The 22,866-nt window shown below is 35.8% G+C and overlaps 3 protein-coding genes across 3 annotated transcripts; 1 reads left to right on the forward strand and 2 right to left on the reverse strand.

The window, feature by feature from the left end:
- Positions 1-6,965: 6,965 nt before the first annotated feature.
- LOC132191152 (auxin-responsive protein SAUR68-like) lies at positions 6,966-7,373 on the reverse strand. Its single transcript, XM_059606173.1, has one exon. It carries the CDS (start codon positions 7,371-7,373, stop codon positions 6,966-6,968), a length of 408 nt encoding a protein of 135 aa, XP_059462156.1.
- Positions 7,374-8,929: 1,556 nt separating this feature from the next.
- Positions 8,930-9,232, forward strand: LOC132191075 (auxin-responsive protein SAUR36). Its single transcript, XM_059606093.1, has one exon. It carries the CDS (start codon positions 8,930-8,932, stop codon positions 9,230-9,232), a length of 303 nt encoding a protein of 100 aa, XP_059462076.1.
- Positions 9,233-9,881: 649 nt separating this feature from the next.
- Positions 9,882-13,742, reverse strand: LOC132190047 (probable CoA ligase CCL5). Its single transcript, XM_059604928.1, has 5 exons — positions 12,286-13,742; positions 10,839-10,984; positions 10,643-10,710; positions 10,355-10,457; positions 9,882-10,250 (listed from the first exon to the last, which is right to left on the reverse strand). Exons 1-5 carry the CDS (start codon positions 13,508-13,510, stop codon positions 10,137-10,139), a joined length of 1,656 nt encoding a protein of 551 aa, XP_059460911.1. The 5' UTR covers positions 13,511-13,742; the 3' UTR covers positions 9,882-10,136.
- Positions 13,743-22,866: the final 9,124 nt, after the last annotated feature.

Genomic DNA, 22,866 nt, shown 5'->3' on the forward strand with positions numbered 1-22,866 from the left:
GTGATAGATCACTGTACACATACAGTAATGTGATAGTGCGTGTACAGTAACCGTGTGAGGCTTTTTCTTTAAAATATATATATATTGTACTATACAGAAACAATCTGTGATGGATTTTTATTTTTATTTCTTAATGGGTATTGCACTGTAATAGTTGGTGATATTTTTTTACATATATGTTTTTTAATGGATAATAAATAGTAATCATTTTTTATATATATATTTTTTTAATGGGTAATAAACAGTTATCAAGTACTAATTTAAATTATTGGTGAATTATGTAACAGTTAAATTTCATAAACATTATTAGTTTAATTTGATGTATTGTTCTTGTATTTTTTATTACATGTCTATTTGGAATATGTTTCAAGAAAAAAAAAATACAAAAACAAAAAAGCATATAGAAACAAGTAATATAGCAATATATAATTGCCTAAGTAGAAAACTCAAAGTTAATGTCAAATTAGAAAGCATACTTTTGTTTGCATAGGTATTAAAAATGGAGGCTTATAGACAATGCTAGTTATTTTACTGTTATAAAGAAATGTCTTTATTGGTAATTTGGTCATGAAACTGCAATTATATGCTAATGTTATCCAAACAATACTCAATTGATAAAAATAAAAAAAAAACTTTTTAATATGTTTTACCAAACGACTATGCTATTTTAAAAACGCAATTATTGAAATCGCACTCCCAAACGGACCCTTATTTTAGACGCTTATATGAGATAAACGGATGAAATTTATGAATTTAAGAATCTCAAATTTAAAGAAAATTTTAAGGGATCTCAATCCCTTAATTTGTGAGGTTCATCTGAATAGTAGCTAGGTGTTTGAAATTTGCTTGGACAAGTGAATTTTTTCAAAATTTTCTTATATTTATAGTTCAAATTACTAACAATTCAAGCAATAAAACTGTTAAAAATTAAAAAAGGATTCGGCCGACATCAATAAATACAAGCGAGTTCTCATGAGACTCAGTAATCTAAATAAGAGGGGTTGAAATCTGTTTCGACGAGTGGACTTCGTGAAAGTTTTTTTAAATATTAATTAGTATAATTATAGAAAAAGTTCAGGGGACCGATCGATGTGGATGCTGAGTGGGTTAGCTAGAGGGATCCGGATCATTCTAGCTAGAGCCTTGGGTGGAACATTAACCTGGGAAAATAATTAAGAGGGAAGAAATAAAGGAGGGGGATCTTTGACTGTGACCACATGGGCTGCTATTATATATCTACCATAAACATGGCACAAACCAATTGGTGTTTGGTGCATGGGAACTTTTGAACCTTGTCTTGTTTGAAAAAGCGATTCGTATTGCATGTATATAGCAGCAACCCCAAAAGAGTGGTCAAATTTCCTCCGCAGTCTCAGTGACCTACCTACTTTGGCCATCAAACTTTAATAAAACTCCTTCTATTATCAGTGTATGACGTAGTAGGAGTTCATCTGTAAAAATAGTCATTTGATCAACACAGTGCATGAGACCGACCTGCGAGCTAATTCTATGGAGGAGATTTGGATTAGATTTACTGTTTTTGGATTAATTTTAATATTCCCTAAAAGTAAAGAGAGTTACAGGCACAAAATCCTTCCGCACCACTAAATTCCTAATCGACATCACCTCTAATCACTACGAAAAATGGTATATATGGATCACCAAATTCGATAGTTGCAACCATCAAATTTGAGAGCTTTGGTAGTCTCGACCATTAAATATATCGATTGGTGGTGGTCGCGACCACCCATGAGAGATGATGGACAAAAAATTTGTTGTTAACCCTGAGGTGTACCCTAATGATTAGGTGCGTTTTGTATTATTATCAATAGACCATGCACCTTTATATATATATGTTTTTGGTATATATATGATCATAACACAATTTTGCTTACGTAACATGTCATACGTTAACAGTGATACGTAACATGCCACGTAGAAGAAGCATACTGTTACACATGTAGTCCACATGCATCCCGGTGCGAGAGTGAGACAGTGAGAAGAATTATTTGGTAATAATATTTGCTGGATAGTCAGCAATTCCCTGAAGATGTTGATCGATGAAGAAATAGTCTTCTAATGTTTTTTTTTTTGGTCCTCCCATGGGCCCAAGTCGGCGTGCTTCGCTTTCAAGTAAATGGCTGATCATAATACACGTTGAATGACATTTGGATATTAATTGCACGTTTTAAACAAAAAGTATAATAAGATTACCTTTTTCTAATTACGATGTAATTTTTTTGAGAGAGGGGAAGTGGATTTGAGAGGATTTCTAGAAGAGTTATAGATGTTAGAAAGTTGATATGAGCTCACCTAATTAAGTAGATTGTAGGGTAATTCAAAATTAATTTAGACAGATGAGTCTCATATAAGCCTCCAAGTAATATATAATTATTGTATATCATTATCCTTTGGAGAGATACTCCTACTCCGCCAAATATCTTTTCAAAATTTACCTCAAATTGGTAGATCACTTCAAGGATAATACCACCAATAATACTAAGTTGGTCCAATATTTTAGGCTAACAAGCACTCATGCTTCAAATTGGCCCCATCACAATCATAATAATTTACAACATTTTTTGTGCCCATATCCACGACAAGTCGACAACCCTCTCTTTAGCAACTTTCACTCTTGATCAAGTAGCCTTTTCCACCATTGTGATGGCTTTACTCAGACCTCAGATAACCATATCCATATATCACTTGTATCTTTCGAAATTTGAATAAGTGACTTTGGTGCCTGCTTTGACATAATCAATACGTCAAAAGTTCAAAAGCTAATGGAAGGCGAAAAGTCAGATCCTTAATTAAACGTATCTCATATCACGCTGGCTCATTCTAGCACCCAATCTCCAAAATGGCCCCACCAAGATATATCATAACAATTCACCACGCTTTTGAGCTGACGTCCTCATCAGGCAATCCATTCTATGGTGGATTTCACTTCAGATCAGTAACCTTTTTTCACATTTGTGGTGGCTTCAATCAAACACCATGCATGTAGTCCTTTCCATAGGTCGCCCCCTACAAAATCTCAATATGTGACGACGTATTGTTTGCAATGATACCAATGTTAAGTATCTAACTAATACACTAAAATTTTTAGAGCCGATATAAACAAGAAAAATTGACCTGGCTAAACCAATCTAGCAGCCATACCTCAAATTGAAACTTACCATGATAATAACATAAACAATTCCAGCTTTTAACAGGTTTTTCTTTACTCTCTTTATCTTTTACCTTTAGTAAATAACTATTCTCTCTCCCTTCACCCCTTATCCCCTCCTGTCCGTGTCACTCCCTTCAGCCTCCAATAATAGTTGAACAGCAAGCAAGCGAGTTTAGATAATTAACTTAATTACTTTGCACTATCTCTGCAAACCCTACTGCATGCACCACGTAAACACTCCTCATAAAGCATATTTCAAAGTCATCTTTCAAATAAACCTTCCTCGTTTCTTCTTTTTTCTTACTTTATTTCCGTTCAACTTGCCTTTAATTTGTCTGAATCAGTTGATCATCTTTTTCTGCTTCGATAGTTTGTCGTCAATGCCACGTGAAGCTTTAAGTGTGTAGGGACGACCCATGATGAAGCAAAAGAGATTCGATGTATGGTTTGAAGTTTGAAGCTACGTTAATGTTGATCCACGAGGCAACCGATTTCATTATATACATATATATGTGGCCTTCAAGCAATAACATCACTTTCCATGAAGATACGTGGTTTCTTTCGTATATTTTGTTAGTGGCGTGAAGAGGACCCATTTGTTTTTTGAACAGTACCATTTCGTGAAAACTGCTTTTGAGCTTTGTTTTTCTTTTTTCTCCCTTGGCTTAGTTGGCTATGCCTTATTTCCCTTTCTTTTCGCAAACTTTTGGTTCCTTGTCTTTTAGACCATTCATATTAATTATTAGGTCTCTAGTAAATTTGTATGAAAAATCACCCACATTCGGCTAGTTCTTTTAGCAAAAAAATAGCATATTTCCTTTTTATTTTTTATTTTTTATTTTTTTATAAGTGACTAGAATGCAAAGCCACTTAAAACATGTCACGATAGCTCGTATTTATGAAATGGGTGTGAATCTAAGGGTTGATTAGCAATGTCATGTCAGTACAATTAGATAAAAATGTGATGTATAACATTACTTTACTTATTTTTTAGACAAAGTTTTCATTCAAATTAAATTAATGATAGAAATTCCTTCAATATCTAATCTATTAAACTGGTGTGTTTAAAATACATGTGATTCTCTTGTGAAATGCATATACATTTCTCATATATTTTGAACACATTAGTTTAATAGACTAAATTAAAAGAAAGTCTTCCAACTTAATTTAAATGAAAACTTTAGGGTTAAATTTACTTTACCCCTGAAATTTCAGGAGTTTTTCAATTCGAACCCTAATGTTTAAAAATTGACAATGTACCCCCCTAATGTTTCAAAAATTTTCAATTCAGATTCTCTGTTACTAATTTCCGTCTAATTGGACGGAAATCATCCCACGTGCGTCTCGCGTGGGATTCTGATGCCCTCTATTCCAATTTTGCCCTCATTAAAACCTATGAAATTACGTAATTACCTTCAATTTCATAGGTTTTAATAAGAATAATTACGTAATTTTGTAAGTTTTAATAAGGGCAAAATTGGAATAGAGGGCATCAAAATCTCACGTGAGACGCACATGGGATGATTTTCGTCCAATTAAATAAAAATTAGTAACGGAGAGTCTAAATTGAAAATTTTTGAAACATTAAGAGTGTATATTGTCAATTTTTAAATATTGAGATTCGAATTGACAAACCCTTAAAACTTCATAGGCAAAATAAATTTTCCCCCAAAACTTTTATCTTTTTGGTTTGCAAGGAAACAGGCTCATTGCCATGATGGTCTATGCAACTTTCACCCCTCTCTACATTGCCACGTGGGGTGGACTTTTTTTTTTTTTTTTTTCCCACTTGAAGGCATGGTTGCCTGCACTAAAGACAGCTCATGTTATAAGTAATCTTTTCCAACATGATAATATATATGTTTTTTCCCCTTTGTCGTACAAAATCTTTTATTTATTTATTATTTTTTAAGATAAGGAGGCCAGGTTGAATACTTTGCGATGTTCTTTAAATGTTGGGGGTACTGGAAGGGGAACTTTTCGCCTCCTTTAATCTATTTAATAAATTTATATTGGCCATGAATGATTTGTTGTTTTGTTAAAGAGGTCTATTCTATACATAATAGCACTTAAAAAAAGAAGAAAAAAAAGAAAGAAAGATAATTTATTCACAATTATTATCCTAAAATATTATATTTTCCATTCCTCAATCATTAATGGTACTCTTAAAGCTTTATCGCTTTAAAAATAAAAGCAAAAAATGTAAAAAGAAAGTTCATTGTATCAGGTCATGATACAGGAAACGCCGGCGTGCATGAACTGTTCATGCACACTAGCGTTCCCTTTAATATTACCCCATTGTATCTATTAAATTTTTGAGTTGGATACACGAGTAGTCTACAGAAAATAAGGATGTAGGCCTATTTTCCCACACCCTCATTTACCTAAGGCAGGACTCATCTATTGAGAACAAGTTAACCTTACAAACATCTTTATAAATTGCTTGAATTACAGTGTAATCTAGACACCCCGATCTAAAGAGATCTTAATTGAAACACAAGTACTCTTTACAGTTTTTTAATAGGTAATAGCTTCTTCTTTTTTTCTTTTTTTTTTTAATCAAATGCGGGAAAATGTTACAAGGGATGGTAATAGCTTTATATGCATTTAAAAATGTAATTTTCTTGGCATGCTGTTTTAGAATATTCCTAAGCATATATTGCACCCGAATCCAATTATTAGCTTAGAGTAACTAATATTAAATGTTTGTTTAACATACTAATTTTGAACTTAATTAAAACAGTCTTTATTTCCATCTTATCCCATTGTATCCAAGAGGCTAAGAGGATCTGCAAAAATATTTCTAGAATTCAATTACAAATAAAGATAATTTTTTGTTTTTGTTTTGGGTCGTATCCAAACGAATGCTTGGTCAGTTTGTACCAGTTAGAAAAATTGACCCATTAAGGGCAAAAGCCCAAAAGGCCTGGTGATCACAAGTGGGCTAGGGTTGAGGGCTGAGCCACCTAAATATCTCTCTTTTTTTTTTTTTTTTTTTTTTTTTTTTTTTGGGGTGGAGGGAGGGGTGGGAATAGAAAAGGAAAAAATGTGATTTTTTTTTGGTTAATAACTTAGGTTTTCACTTTTTTTTTTTTTTTTTTTAATTTTTAATTCGTATCACAGATGATACATGACTTATGAGTAAATATCGATTTAGTACATCCGTCACCGTTTAGTCAATCAAACTAATGGACTGATATGTGTTATAACAAAAACATGCCACATGTCCTAACAAATTTTTTTTTAAAAAAAAAAAACATAAAACTAATTAAAAAAATCAAAAGTTAAAAAAAAAAAGAAAAAAGACAAATATGGGGTGGCCCGATCACTCCATTTTGGCCAATGGAGGTGGCCGGCCACCCTCATTTTGGCCATTGAAGTAATTTCAGCCACCCTCATTTTGGTCACCCTAGGGCCGGAATAAGGTGGCAGAAATTAGTTCGGTTAATGGAATGTGACGAAAATATTAAATTGGTACTCTTTACCCATAAATCAAGTACTATCTCTGATACCATTTGAAACCTACGTGAAAAAAAAATAAAAAAATAAGTAATAAAAATGTTATTAACCCTTTTTTTTTTAAAGTAAGGTTAGAAATTACATTTTTATTTTATACTTATTTTACAATAGAAATTAATAACATTTTCAACTAAATCTTGAATCAGTAATTGTTTAAAAATTACAAGATCTTTATTGATGAATCATGGCTATATTAACTGGGGAAACAAATGTTCGTAATTTTAAAAATTTGTTTTGATCAATAGGAGGTACATACATGCATATGCATGATCGATCAGAAGCCATGGATGGATATTTGACGAAAACTTAACCCTTCAGAGACTGATGCAGTACAAGAGGCTAGCGATATTGCCTTGTCGAGCTCCGAGACACTGCTTCGAACCACCGAGATAACGCACTCCATGAAAGCCGCATCGCACGGCAAAGTGATCGGCCCATCCGTCGGCAGCCCAAACTCCTCCTCAGACATTCTAAACAGCTCTTTGAAGATTTTGCAACTCAAATAAGGCAAGGGCACCACAAACCGCTTCATGTCAGCAGTATATACAACAAAGTGACCCTTGTGAGCTGGCTGCCTATATCTGAGTTTTGGCAGTGGCCATGGGATGCTTCTCCTCCCATTAATGCCAGCCATTTTCTTCCACTTCCTTACCATGGCAATGAGCTTCTTCAAGCTGATCATATTGAGGAAACAACGACGCCGTAGGACTAGCTGGGTATATGGTTACTGGAGAGGTTCTGGTATGATCAGCAGAATGCCTTGCAGGGAACTTTCATATATATATATATATATATATATATGAAACCAAAACCATGTGCTGATTGGATAAAAGACATGGTTTTGGAAATGGGATTGTTCTGGATTTAACTGAGCATTCATGAGTAGCAATATAGTTCTGGTGGGGGCATGTGATTGTGGTCACATATATTAATTTTGGGGGTTCGATTCATGGAAAAGCATAAAACTCACAAGTATTTAATTTTTAAATTTTAGAAAATTTTGATGGCAATAAAGCAGTGGGTGGTTATGCACAACATGGAGCTCAACTATAAGGCTGTGTAATTGAGGCACATTTTTGGTAGGACTTGGTAGCCAATCCCAGAGGGAAGGAATTTGGGGTAACATAGAACTTTGTTTTTTCTTAGCAGAAAATATGGAACTTTTCTAGCCTATCCAAAGTCGACCGTCGTTGCCTAGTTGGGCAACATGAGACGTAATGCACGTGCAAATAGGATTGAAAAGGCCAAGTGTTGAAGCGGCAATCGTATGGACTTTTTGTTCTTGGGTGATGAACCACACTCCTAGCAGAGCCTACCACAGATTGATGTGTTGGCCCACTCAACAATAAACACCGATCATTCTCAGGTGGCTGTCAGTAGTTTGCACATGTAACCGACACGTCATTTTTAAAATTATTATTGAATTAAAATTAAATAATAATTTATTTTAAAGTTAAATATAATTTTAAAATTTATATTAAAATGTGTGAAAATGTGTGTAGCATTACTTTATAGATAACGCTTGAAAAAAAGCATCAGCACATTTGTGTCAAGTTTGCATATGAAACCAACAAATCACTATAATGGGAAATGATCCTATAGGATCATTAGCACATTCTAGCTAGAAATGCACTAGTACATTTGTTTTATCACTTCAAAAGATTTGTTAAGTTATATATATATATTAAGCTCACGCCTCATATTAAAGACAACTTATCTATTTTTAAGACAGAGAAAAGTAGTAAGATCATTTTGTCAAAACTTTAATCGAACTCATATGTAAGGACGGAACTAAGAATTAAACTTACCGGGTGGACTACATTGAACTTCTTTTTTAGGGAGCCCAAGTGGTTTTTTTTTTTTTTTTTTTTTTTTAAACAGATACCACTTTCATAGCCTTACCAGAAGCAGCACCAAACAGAAAAAGAAAAAAAGGGAAGGCAGATAAAACTAGATAATCCTTGCCAACTTCTACAAGCCTCCAGCCACAAATCACTAGAGCATTGGCTCACGCATTTAAAGCACATATTGCTTTTCTTGCGTGATTTTTAGCAAAAGGTCCCCAACATCACTATGTCACGAGCCACCGCATTGTCTCCACACATAATGAATCTTTAGTCTTATCAATTAATCAACCGTCTACTTCAGCCCACTTGCCTATAAAAATATTTAACCATCTAGCTTCTTCAAACTACCCATCAAAGCTTCAAAATCTTCAGAAAGATCAAAGGCTTCAGCATGAAGAGAAGTCCTAAGAAGCTAAGTGAGATCATAGAGAAATGGAAGAAGAGAAAGAAGGGTTACTTTGCTGTGTATACAAAGGAAGGCAGAAGATTTGTTGTGCCTCTCTACTACTTGAACCATCCTATTTTTCGGGTGCTGTTGGAGATGGCCCAGGAGGAGTTTGGGTCAACGATTCTGGGGCCATTACAAGTTCCTTGTGAGGAAGAATTGATGGAGTACATTCTCTCTTTATTGAGGAAGAATCCTTCTGAGAAACTAGACATCGGTGTACTGTCAACTCTCCATGGCCACTTGTAGGGGAGCTTCAACATCCTCAATTTTGAAGCCTATAGCGAATTTTGCTGACATTGCCAGGATACACTCTTGTACATTGAAAATAATGTACGTCTAATTTCTCATGAGCAAGGCTTGCATTTTGTTTACTTTGTACTCAAACTTGGAGTCTTATATCATTAATTAAGGACGCGTGACTCTTTCAATTTGCATCATTTGTGTTATATTTTTTTCATTTTTGTGTGTACTTGCATAGTTGTTTAGTTTTTTGGACTCATAATGGGTTGTGCAAATTTTTTGTGGACATTTGAAGAAGCATGTACTCTCACCCTATATATAAGTGGAGTTGGCCCATTAGATCTCATCTACACATATAATAGAGGTTTTTTCCTGCACTTAGGGCATCCACAGGAGACACAGGAGAGACGAGATATCAGGTAGACAAGGGAAAGCTCAATATCTAGCAATAGAGGCATGTCATTCTCATATTTGATCTATACAGATGCTGTAAAGGAAGAGCAAAACTATTTGTTTGTTTTTTTTTTTTTGTTTTTTTGTTTTGTTTTGTTTTGTTTTTTTGTTTTTTGTTTTTTTTTTTTTGTGTTATTCTAACACTGGGTGCACAAAACAGGACACAAACCTAAACCATTTCTTCGAATGTAATTCCCTCTAGTAGCACAAATTTCTAGCTATTATTATTGTTGTTGCTATTCATTCTTTTCCTCCTGTGTGGAGGAAAAACACAGCAGAACAAAATTTGTCTGATCATCAAGTAGATATGGCTTTCTGTTCAACCAAGTCGATTTCTCACAGAAAACAGAAAGCATAAAACCTCAATGTCAAGCCAAAATAACAAGCACATATGGTACACGACAGCATAAAATGGCTACAAGCATGTGATCTAAATTAGCCATGAAATGCAAACAGTTCAAAGTTTGGAGGATGAAAGTTGTATTAGATCCTTCCTGAGAATCTTGCCGGACGGATTCTTGGGTACAGAAGCTATAAATGCCACTCTCCTGATTTTCTTGTATGGAGCCACCTGTGAAGATGACAGCAAATCAATACAGTGAGAACAAAGAATTTGTGTCTAGAGATTCAACAAAACACAACTCATATAAACTACTTCAGCTCAACTCAGCTCACCTGTCCCGCTATGAAATCCATGACTGCACCCTCAGATAAATTGCTTCCAGCTTTTCTCACCACATATGCCATGGGACACTGTCCAGCCTCCTTATCAGGAATCCTAAAACAAAAAAACATTAACTGAGAAACTCTTTTTCTTTTTTTGTTTTAAGGATCAGGTAAATTAGATATTAATCTCTAGGAAAACCATCTGCCCTATTTTAAAGAAAAATACATTAACAAACAACACAAAAAGGGTTTTCATAATTTCCAAGCTTTTTTTTTTTTATTAGAGAGAAGACTTACGGTATAACAGCAGCATCAGAGATCTCTGGATGAGTGAGCAACAAGGCCTCTAGCTCTGCTGGAGGGACCTGGTACATTAAAAGCGAAATCAGCATATTTTTCAAGATTCAATTTTTAGTTGCATTCTTATCCTACATAACTAAAGCAGAGGAATTCTGGAAAGAAGGCTAGATTTAAAGAAACACCCAAGTCTCACCTGATATCCCTTGTATTTAATCAGCTCCTTCAACCTATCAACCACAAAAATGAAGCCATCATCATCAATGTAGCATAGATCTCCAGTTTTCAACCATCCCTCTGAGTCAAGAGTTGATGCTGTCGCCTCTGGATTACTGAAATAGCCTGCAACAACTTTCCCAGTATTACTAAAAGGAAATGTGACCAGCGAAAATAGCCTGACAACCTGAAATATTGCTTACTTGATAAAAATTCTGTGATCTAGGGAATGAATTCTCTGAATTTCTATCTAAAGTAGCTAATGAATATTACCTTTTTTTAAAAAAATATATATATATATATTCTAGCTAATGACTTTTCAAAAGTATTCTCCATCCCATTATTTATTTATTTTCTATACCATTTAAATATTTTTTCTTTATTTTTTAACCCAAATAGAAAAGAAAGGGGGGAGAAAACAATGCATAAAATACATGTACAATGCACTTAGCTCAAGTGCAAAATGTATTTGGTTTACCAAATCGGATGAACATTTTTTAGGCTTTTTTTTTTTTTTTTTAATTGAATAGAAAAAAATATTACAAGGGAGGGTCATTTTCATTCCTGATCCGAATGCAAAAGAGAATAAGAGGCCCCGTGAAAATGCTTCCAAAAACATAATTGAAAGCAGCCCATTTAGCTAAAACATGTGTCCTAAAATTAGCACATCAAAAAATTTTCAAAGCACTCCAACATTTTTTTAGGCTTTTAGTTAGCCATCTCTCTCATACATGATACAACTCTAAAATACATATTTTTAGCTAATGTGTGCTCACTCTAAATCTACTAAACCAGACATGCCAAATTGCGGAACTACCCCCTTCATATTTTATTACAAACATGTGGCAAATATGCAAAGAAGGCAACAACCTACACAGTCGAAGTAGTAAACAATGATTATCCCCGACAGCCCACATAATTATGCGGCAATATAATATATAATATGAACAGTTATATCAAAAAGAGACCTTGTCTACACGTTGCCCTTAACATAATAAAAATAAAGCTTAATTATTCACTTAAAATTTAAAAATATCTTTATGATAAGCTTTTATATAAGCAAATTCTTATCTTATAAAATTAAGTCTAAGTTTAATTTAACAATTTTTTTTTTTAATGTCCATACAAAAAAAAGATTTGAATTAGTGTCATCTGTTTTAATAACATTCTTAAAAACAAGTAAATAAAAGTCTACAGCTGCGATAAATAATGTCTTAAACTACTTAAAAAAAATCTCAGCATGAAGATGTAAATTTTTCTACATTGTCCGGCTAAAACTTTTTCAAACTCAATCTTGTTTTTAAACAGAAGTTTGGCCGGCAAATCACGGAGCCAAACGAATTCTAAAACTTATTAAACCCTCTTTATTATTACAAATTAATAATAATAAGACTTAGATAAAGAAGATAATTATATTTCCGCTGTACCTTTCATGATGGAGGGACCGGTGAGCCAAAGCTCACCGGTTCGGTTCACCGGCAGAGCCTCGCCGTTCTCCGGATCCACAATCTTCGCATTCATGCCCGGCGACAACAACCCCGCCGTACCGTACCTTCTACTCTCTTCCAGCGAGTCAGTGGACGCCCCGACCCCCGTCGATTCCGTCAACCCGTACCCCTGAAGAATCGTCACCGTCGGATACTTCTCCACGAAGCCTTCGATCATCTCCTTCCCCAGCGGAGCCCCACCCGATAAAACCGCCTGCAGCGAGCTCAGGTCGTACTTGGCACGTATCCGATCCGCGCCGTTCACGAGCGCCACCAGTATCGGCGGCACGAGCGGGAGGTACGTGACCCGGTACTTCTCGATCGCCGAGAGCATATCGTGCATCTCGTACTTGGAGAGAATCACCACCGTCGTCCCCGAAGCGAGCAGGGCCAGTGCGAACACTGCTAGGCCGTAGATGTGGAACATAGGGACTGTGCAGATGAACCTGTACTCTCCATCTTCCAATTTGAACCGATTCAGCACGATCTGAACCATCGCTATGAGGTTCCTGTGCGAACCTACGACGCCTTTGCTCGCGCCGGTGGTGCCTGACGAGTAGAGCAGAGTCGCCGTGTCGTCCTGGTCGACTTGGTCCCTGACTCGGGCCCCACTCGGCTGCTTCTTCAGCAATTCCTCCAACGTGGCCACGATTCTCGCGTTTTGAACGGCTGGGATTGACTGCTCATCCAGGAGGACGATCCGGAGGTTCGACCCGGCGAGTTTGGGGACGAGTTGGCGAGTCGTGAAAGCGAGGACCGGTTTCGAATCGGCAATTTGCTTGGCGATTTCTCGGGGGGTATTGAGGGGATTAGTGGTGGTTATTACGGCACCGAGGGACATGACGGCGAGGCACACCACGGGGAAGAAGATGGAGTTGGGGGAGAGGAGGAGGATGACGTGGCCTTTCCGGACGCCCATGTTGGAGAGCCACGTGGCGACAGAATCGACGGCTCTCCAGAGTTCGGCAAAGGTGAGCTGGGCGCCGGTGGAGGCGTCGATGAAGGCGATCTTGCCATGGTGGGCCCGGGACGAGATGAACGTGGTCACGTCCAGTGAATTGTTCGGTGGGTGCGCCGTGGGGTTGCGCTTGCTGTAGAAGATGGAGTTGGATTTGCAGAAACCGCTCCTTTGATCAATCACCTGGTTGCTGCTACTCTGCGCCATTACGATACGACGCCGCTTTGTGCTCTGATCTGCTGCCCCTGCCTTTAACACACTTATTGTTCAGCTCGAGTATGAAGTCTTTGACTACGTGCGTCGACCAGTCTTAACATGGTCGGCGACGTTTTCTTGGGGCTACTGTGGCCGTTGGATTTGCTTTCGTGGTGTGTTTTACGTACGATCTCGGCTGAGAGGTCTTTTCTGGGGATTGGGATTTAGCCACGTTCGTTGGGATGATTGGTGGTCGGACTGGTCGGTGAAATTAGTGAAAATTTTGCCAACCTTTTTTCCTTCAAAATTTCACGTGTAAATTGCAGCTTTTATTTTGTTATCTTTTATTTAAAACGTACCTGGCGGCCGTTCAGCTGTCGTCAGGAAAATGATAGCCTTGAAAACGCTGTCGTAAAGGAAAATATTAATTTATTGATTCGTCAACATAAATTACTCAATGGTGAAGATATTAGCAAAATTCCCACGTCAGTCTAAATTGGATTAGATTAGATTGGTTTTTTTTTTTCTTTTCTTTTGTCTTTTGTTCGGAGCAATATGGAAAGAGAAATGTTACAGTGTTATTCTCAAATTCTTCTTGCAGCAAAAATTATTAAAATATATAAATTAGTTGGTCCAAAATTTTACTATTATATTAACGGTCCGTTTGGGAGTGCGTTTTTTAAAAAATAATTTACGTTTTTAAATTAAATCGTAATTTTAGAGTGTTTGAAAATGCGATTTTAAAAACCCAAATTTTAAAATCATGAAAAAATTCGTGATTTGTATAAGCTCACTACAAGGTGCTTATTTTAAAAAATAGAAATTTAAATCAAAATTATGATTTCGCTTAAAAAAATATTTGGGGCAATATTTATTTATTTGGCCAAGAAACCGCAATTATATATTAATGTTATCAAAACACTCAATTAATAAAAAAATACTTCTTAACATATTTTACCAAACACATGTGTAATTTAAAAAAAAAATTAATTTTAAAAACATAATTTTTAAAATCGAACTTATTAAAATCTCACTCACAAATGAGCCCTAAATCGGAAACACCAAAAGCTATTTGAAAATACATGTAATATTTTTCATATATAAAATTTATAAGCATTTACTCAAGGCAAGTCAAACCTTAGCCGGTTAGCCCAATCCAATCTGACCGAATACGAATAGAAGAAGAAAGCCGACGAGTAAGGACTAACGAGAATAAATCTCATCCGCCAAGCATTTTATCCGCTAAATCAATATCCTTCTACCCACTCCCACACACATTAAAATAAATAAATAAAATTACTGTGTTGTCTTATTGAGATCCTTAGTGCTCAGTGCTCAGTGCTCCAATGTATATAATGCCTTGCAAGCACCGAATCTAACTTTTTTGCCCAGTAAAGAACACAAGCAATTGAGCATAGAAAGGAAAAAAAGCCGGCTCCTTCCTCCTCTCCCTCCTCCCCTTCTAAGCCTTTTATTTTTTAAGGTATTTTTGGGCCAAAAATAGCAACTTTGACCGCTACCACCCGCCCTCCAAGGTGCTGGGCCTCCCTTTTCCTCTATCTGCTCCACCACGTGCCAACTCTTTTTTTTTTTTTTTAAGGCATTTTTGGGCAAAAAATAGCAACTTCGACCACTACCACCCGCCCTCCAAGGTGCTGGGCCTCCCTTTTCCTCTATCCGCTCCACCACGTGCCAACTCTGGTCAATGCCTATCATTTCCTCCACTCCGGATGCTACTGATTTGCTAGTTGTGTTGCATGTTTTGTTTGTTGTGAATAATTGTTTTCTCTTTTGATCTGCTCTCCTGAACGATCTACGAGGAAAATGATGTAGTTTCTCAACCATTTTTGGTCGATGAGGGGTAGATCTAGTATTCTCAGGAGCAGATATATGCTTTTATGGCTATTTTCTGTTGGGGTTGGGTTTTCTCTGTTTTTTATTGTTTGTATTTTTGTTTCAATAAGGATTGTCCAGACTTTGGATTGTAGATGTAATCTGTTTTCAGAGTGAGGAAGATAAGCTACCTATGCATTGAGTTGAGTTTGTTTGGAACAGATCTGGTATTACAATTGAAAAGTAGTCATAGGTTAGCAGATATTGATGTTATAGGTAAGTCTTGAATGTTTGATTTTTATGTAAGCATCTATGATTTGTAACCTCGTAGCTTCAGTTATGATTTTTCAAAGTTTTTTGCTCTGTTATGTAAGAACGTTATGCTCGTGATCCTTCTTCAGTGAGATTGTTTTTTTTTTTTAAAAAAAAAAAGGACTAATGAGCATAAATCTCATCCTCCTAGCATTTTATCCACTAAATCAATATCCTTCTTCCCACTCCCACACACATTAAAAATAAATAAATAAATAAAAGTATTGTGTTGTCTTATTGAGAATCTAAGATTCTTAGAGCATTTCCAACAGACTCCCTTAGTTTATAAGGGAGTCTATTCCCTATGTGTAAAAAAATGTGCCACTGGCTCACAGCAAATTCCCTATATAGTTCTTTAAACTATCAGATGCTACAGTAAAACCCAATGTATTAGGTTCCATTATAGCGATCAGTTGCCTTATTAAATTAGAAAAAAAAAAATCTCTCACCTCTCTCCTCTCACCTCTCTTTCTCTCTCTTGCCCCACCAAACGAGCAGTAAAGGCATTCAAACCAAAGAAACTGAGAAACTTAGACCGATCAAACTAGAGATTTTAGACTGAATAAGAGATTTCTTTGAACTTTCAACTATCAAACTAAAGAAACCCAAAAATCTCATGAAGTTGTGCTTAAAAAAAAGCGAAAATTGGAAACCCAGAAATCAAATCAAACCAAAGAAACCCAAAAATCAAATCAAAGACACAAGGCGTCAAGGCGTGTGCACGCCGATTGCGTCGCAGTTGGATGGGGTCGCGTTGTGTGAAGGGCTAGAGTTGCTGTCGATAAAGAACTCGGCGGACTTGGACGACATGGGGTTGATAGCGATCGCGAGGGGGTGTTGGAAATTGAAGAAATTTGAGGTGGTTGGGTGCAAAAGGATCACAGGGACGGGAGTGAGGACATTAGCATCCTTGCTGGGAGGAGAAGAAAATGAAGAAATTCCATGAAGAAGAAATGGGTTGCTGCATCGAAAAGAAAGAAGAAGAAAATATGAGGGAGAGAGAAAGTATAAATAAAAGGAATAAAATATATATATAAAAAAAAGTAAAATAAAAAATATATATATATATTTTAATAATATACGGAAGCATTTAGGAAAGTTATTGAAGAGCAAATTGAAATAAAAAAATAAAAAATAATTTGAATCTTTAAATTTTGAGAAAATGATCGAGTATGAGTATCGGCCGGGAATGCACTTAGTGCTCAGTGCTCAGTGCTCAGTGCTCCAATGTATATAAATATAATGCCTATTGCCTATTAAGGAACGTCTATATCAGATAGGCCCATCTTACTCTATTTGCCCAATAAAGAACACAAGCAATAGGGCAATGCTGATGGAGACAGGGGAGAACCGAATCTACCTATAGAAGTTCTCTTTTTCACTTTTTTTTTTTTTTTTTTTAATTATCTTTTTAATTTAGTGTAGCTCCTAGAGAGGATGGTCCTGTCCTGAGAGATATTGGTTTGAGAGTTTTTATTTTATTTTTTATTTTTTTTAAAAAAAAAAACAAATCTTTCATCAAACACTCTTATTATAATCATGGTGCTCCAACACCCATCTCTGGTTCAAAATTGGAAAATTGAAAACAGTATCGCCTGACTCTATTGCTATGATTCCCCCATTTTCCTCTTAAAAGGCAAGAAAAGTTCACATTTCATTTATGTGTTCACCATGTGGCTTATTGGGCCGTAGCTAAAGTTGATTTGGGTTGCATTTTTACTCACTTATCTCATTTCCCCTCTTTTCTCATTTATAGTGGGAAGGATCCACACCCTATTAGTTTTGTTTCTCGTTGTTTTTGCTCAGTGTTTGTGTTTGTATCTCTTTAAAATTTTTTTTTTTTTTTTAAAAAAAGACATTAATGTCTGGCCCATACATTAAAAGACTACAATCTTTCGAATCAGATAAATGTAATTGGGCCTCAATTGGGCTCACTTCAACGAGGCGTGTGTGTTTCTGTTTTTCTGTTTGTCTTTCCGTTTTTTGGTGCTAAACTACCACATCAGTCCACCGATCCCGACCATTTCCGAGTAAAGGCTTGCGCAGAGAGAGATGGGAGGAGGCCATGGAGAGGGCACGACGTACAAGGGCTTCACGGTGCACCACCCAAAGCGCTGGCACGCGCTCACCGGGAAGGGCATGTGCGCTATCATGTGGTCAGTGTTTGCCCTCTTTTCTTCCCTCTTCTTCTGTGTTTCAATCTATTTTCCATTAACAAAACCCTAATTTCGTTTCACAATCAATCACTTGGGTGTATACAAATTCGGTACCCCAGATCTATTTATTGTAATCTGAAATTTCGTTTTAGGATCCGAAGTCGGGAAGCAGTAAATGCTATATAGACCGAGTGAGTGTAACATTGATTAACACGAATAAAAAGAGTAATTTTGTGGACATTTCTGTGTTATAAGTGGGTTTTTTAGCTGTTGAAACCTGGGTTCGAGCTTAAACATAAAACTTTTGATTTGGAGGGATGCCTTGTAACAGTGATTTTTTTTAATTTTTTTTTTAAGTTCTTATTATTTTCTTTTGCATATATTAATGGCTTTCTGGATTCAATATAGTGGATTTCCTAGCTCAATTTTACTTATGGGAGTATAAAGATCTGCAAAAATTTTATTCAATTTATATAACCAGTATATAAACTTTTCTTAATAAAAAGGAGCAAAAGCTATATTTGAAGACAAAATTAGCTGATTAGTGTGCGTGGACGTGACAGTAATAATATTGCGTGGATGTGTCTTTCAAAGTTTGATGATGAAGGGCTTTAAATTGGTTCTTTCATTTGCTGGTGAGTTTATGATTTTTTTGAAATTTGTTATGTCAGGTTTTGGGTGCTGTACAGGGCCAAGCAAGATGGTCCTGTAGTATTGGTAAGAGTGAATTTGGTTCCATTTTTCAATGTATTTGAGCCCTTTTTCGTTATAGTCTGCTTTTCCAACTTGTTTTCTCTTTTCTGTTGTATCTTTAGGGTTGGCGACATCCTTGGGAGGCCCATGGGCATGATGATAATTCCCATGGCCATGGCCATGAACATTAGGTACCTTTTATCTTTCTTTGCTTGTTAATATTGGATATTAGTTCTTGTAAAATGCTTTGTTTAAGGTTCAATTAAATAAGTTGGTTGAATTTTTGCTACTTGTTTAGAAAATAGTACAAGGAACGCTTCTTTTTTGATAAGTTGATAAGTACTTCTTTGGTTGTTTATTGTTGAGATCAATATTTTTCCCAGGCAATACTCACAGATCTTTCTAGATTAAATGTCAAACTTTTTTGTTTTAAATGGTTCATGCACAGCGGCATATACTCCACTGATACATGTACATATTTTGAATCTTGCTTTATTTTGGACATGGCTCTAATATGCTGAAAAGAATCTGCCATCCTGCCAAACTAATTACAATTTAGTTTTTAAACCAAGATCATTGGAGGAATTGCTGTATGTTCTGCAACTGTGTTGATTATTTTGGTGAAGGTTGAATTATTAGACTTTTGCAAAAGTGAGAAAGGGGGCGAGGGCGCATTTAATGAATGCAATTTATTGAACTAGTATTTTTTATTAGTATGCTTCTTGTCATCTCTATCTATCCACTTCTTACCCTCTTCTGGGTACCGGTATCGGTACAGAAACTGGCAAAGTAATCAATGAGAACATTGGTTTCTAGATACACACCAACAATTTTACAAGAAAACCAGCACAGTCTAGATGCATAAGCCACAAGTCAGCCATGCTCCTTACTCTCCATGGATTCAGAATAGTTTTATTGTGGATCTTCTCAGTATCCTTGAGTTAGTGTCCACATTAGAGACCTTTGCCACTAGTAACCCAAGCCTGACAGCCCAAAACTCTTGATGGAACACTAAAGCAGTTTTAGTGCGTAAAGCGTCTCTATCATGGTTCTTTGAAATGCTTGATAGCAACCTCTATGCTCAGATAAGGATCCATCTGAATTCAGGAACCAAACCTTGAGGGACCCACCTACCAATCTGTTTCCTTTTGATTCCATATGCCACCACCACCACATTGAAGGAGCTTCGATTTTCAGCAGTGTCAGCCACCTACAGGATACCAGAACATTTAAGTGGCAAACCTCCATGATTTTCTTGACCAATCTCACATCTGGATTGCTAGTCTTCCCAAAAATGCTGTGGTGAAAAAGAATTTTCCTATTAATGCTACTTGTTTGGATAAGGCACTTTTCATTTCGTTATTTTGATTTGTTTGTCATTATATTCTTAGAAGAATGATGAAGGTTGGCATCTACTGAATAATATTGTGCTGCTCAGGGAGATTGGGGGAGGGTCTTTTATGATGCCCACTTTGTATATGATTTCTGATATCGAGTATTTGGCATCTGGGCAAGAGTGAGTAAAAAAGATGGAGTTTCTCTATTTTTGCTTGTCTGAAAGAACTCTATATGAAGGTTTTCTGATATGGCATCTAGTCATTTTATCCATTTTTTTGTTGTTTAGCTTTCTGAATTTTGGCGTGGGATAAGAAAGATTATGTGTGAATTATTGGTGAATGGGACCCATACATGAGTTTTGAGAGGTGTGGAAATTGAAGTGAAATTTAGCTTCATTACTTATAGTCCATTTGACCCTACAATTTTGAAAGCTAAAAGTGCGATTTTAAACAAAATTGCAAAAAGTGTCCCATTTGAAAAAAATGGCAGTTTGAAAACATGGAAATTTTTTGTTTTCAAATCGCAAGTAATAGAGTGCACGTTTAAAAAACACATGATTTTAAATGTCGAAATGGGGTTTTATCAAAATGCCTTTAGTGCGTTTTTAAAAATCTTATTTTCATTAATTGCATTTTAAAATCATTATTTTAGAGAGAGAGAGTGTGTGTATAACTTTATTTGTCATATTCTGTTATTTTCAGGCATCCCATTGAGGAGCTGAAAGAAGAGGACAAAGAGTTCTTGGTGGGTTTTTGGCAGAAATGTCATGTGAAATTTGTCTATTTCTGTTTCAATAAAGTGATTGTGAAAAAAAATGACGGTGTGGGCATGATGTGATGATTATCAAACTTTATTTTCAACAGGTTAGTCTGTAAGCATGAATATTACTTGCGATTTTTACATGTTATTTGCATTTATTGAAACCCCTTGCCAAGCTTCTTCTTCTTCTTCTTCTTCTTCTTTTTTAAACATAGAACACCGTTCTGAAGGATGAGAAACATATGAAAGACTTGCTCTGTAGAGTCAACAGCACAGGGTATTGAAACAAGCACCGGATGCACACATACATCGCATACAGATACAGTTACCTTTTTACGAGGCGACAAAATTGCTGATTGCCCATCCCTGTGTTATATTTCTCTATTTCTTTTTTAGATGGATAAGAAATTCGTCAAGCAAACGAAACTTCAAGAGTACAGTGTGACTAGCTCCCCCCATGGCTTCTCGCATTTGTCTCCCCACCAAATGGAGTAAACGGCAACAATAAACATCAGCTTTGTGACAAAGCAAAAGAGAGGCTTCTCCCTAAATAACTCTTGATTTGATTATTAGGCATAATAACTAAATAAATTTGATTCTCAAATCATATCTCCCTAGTCTTCACCATAAGTCATAAAAAAAATAAGAAGGCCGTCATGCTTGTAAACACTAGACAAAGGGACAACCGGCCGGTTATGTAGCAAGATTTACACCGTATATATAATAGAGCTGTGGTTGTCTTTCTTTTGCGAGCAACGTGCGAGCCCTTGTACACCGCCACAAGATAAACTGTACATGTTGTTGGGATGTTGGATTCTTTTGGCTATCGTTGGTAAACGGCGAAGAATTCGTATACTTAGATAATATTATTCTTTGCAGCTACAAGCATTTCATAATATCATATCTTTTATTTTCTCTTCTCAAAGCAAAAAGATTAAAAAAATTTCAAACACAAAACACTTTTCAAAACACAAAAGCATGTTTTACCTTTAGGTCACATAATACTTTTTAAACAAGGAAAAAAAAAAAAAAAAAAAAACATAAAATAGCTTTCAAAACACATTAACTAACTGAGCAGAATTGTTGTCCAGCTGTACTTAGGAATACGTTGACATACTTACCCAATAAGGAAGAAAAAAAAAAACGTTGACATCACATGACTAGTGGCTAAATAGTTGAAGAAAATATAAATAGGTAATGTGTAATTGTCCTTTCTAACCATCCTGTGTGTTCAACTTCAAGTCATGGCAGTCACTCAACTCTTAACTATCCCGAAATACCTAAATAATGTTTCATAACAAAGCGTAGCATATCATAATTAACTAGGTCGTGCTAGTGATAGGTTAGTATTGCCTTCCAATTTTCGTTTTCAAATCTACAGTCCACTTTAAATATTTGTTGTTTTCTGTATCAAAGGATTCTGCAAATTATCTAAATTATAGGGAATTCAGGCAGGAAATGAGAAAGGAGATCTGGGTCCCAAAGTGTCTGGGTAAGTTTTTGGACACCTCAGAACTCAGGATCCCCTCTCATGTTCCCTGCCTGAATTCCAATGAAATATTCAGGGAGAAAATTTCAAGCAAGACCGGCCTGCTGATTGGTTAAGCCAATTAGGCAGTCAACTAAGGCCCTCAATAAAATAATTTGGCCCTAAATGGCAATAATGTAATTTAGTTTTTTTTTTTTTTAAAAAAAAAAAAAATTATAAATAAGAAAAAAACCTTTAAGGCCCCGATTATGGTAAAATGGTTAGTCAATGCTCTTTAACTAAGGCTCCATGTTATAGTAAAAATAATTACAAAGAATTGAATCCCAAGATATTGAGACTTTAGAAGGAAATTAGGAAAGAGAAAATGAAAATTCATATTAGTGGCACCCTCTAGCGCATTAAATTAAACTTGTAATTTCTCCTAAACTTAAAACCAAAATATGGATTAAGCTGGTTAATTAAAATAATGTTTAGATTAACATAAATTACTTATGTATCCTACTCAAATTGATCCTGTGATTTTTATGCGAGCAAGGATACTATTTAGCTTTAGAGTCTTCTTTTAGCTCTCATTGTCCAAGAATATGGTTTTCACTCATAATTTTCGACAAACGATCTAATTTCTAAACAATATAAACTTAATTATGGATCCAAAACAATACTAGGCTAAACTGTTTTATTTGGAAAGAATAAAAAGAATACAATAGAACGCATGAATGATTATATGAATATCTAGCTTTGTACTGAGCCCTAAGTGGCGAGCCAGGGGAAAGCAAAGCCTTAAAATT

The sequence above is a fragment of the Corylus avellana genome, chromosome ca8 (assembly GCF_901000735.1).
Source record: "Corylus avellana chromosome ca8, CavTom2PMs-1.0".
In the NCBI taxonomy this organism is placed as follows: Eukaryota; Viridiplantae; Streptophyta; class Magnoliopsida; order Fagales; family Betulaceae; genus Corylus; species Corylus avellana.

Bases quoted from the DNA above. Each gene is read 5' to 3' on its own strand.
- LOC132191152 (XM_059606173.1), bottom strand. From the start codon at position 7,373: ATGATCAGCTTGAAGAAGCTCATTGCCATGGTAAGGAAGTGGAAGAAA.
- LOC132191075 (XM_059606093.1), top strand. From the start codon at position 8,930: ATGAAGAGAAGTCCTAAGAAGCTAAGTGAGATCATAGAGAAATGGAAG.
- LOC132190047 (XM_059604928.1), bottom strand. From the start codon at position 13,510: ATGGCGCAGAGTAGCAGCAACCAGGTGATTGATCAAAGGAGCGGTTTC. The intron at 10,985-12,285 runs GTACAGCGGAAA...AAGTTGTTGCAG, and splicing joins CGGTCCCTCCATCATGAAAG to GCTATTTCAGTAATCCAGAG. The intron at 10,458-10,642 runs GTAAGTCTTCTC...TTTTTGTTTTAG, and splicing joins TCTGATGCTGCTGTTATACC to GATTCCTGATAAGGAGGCTG.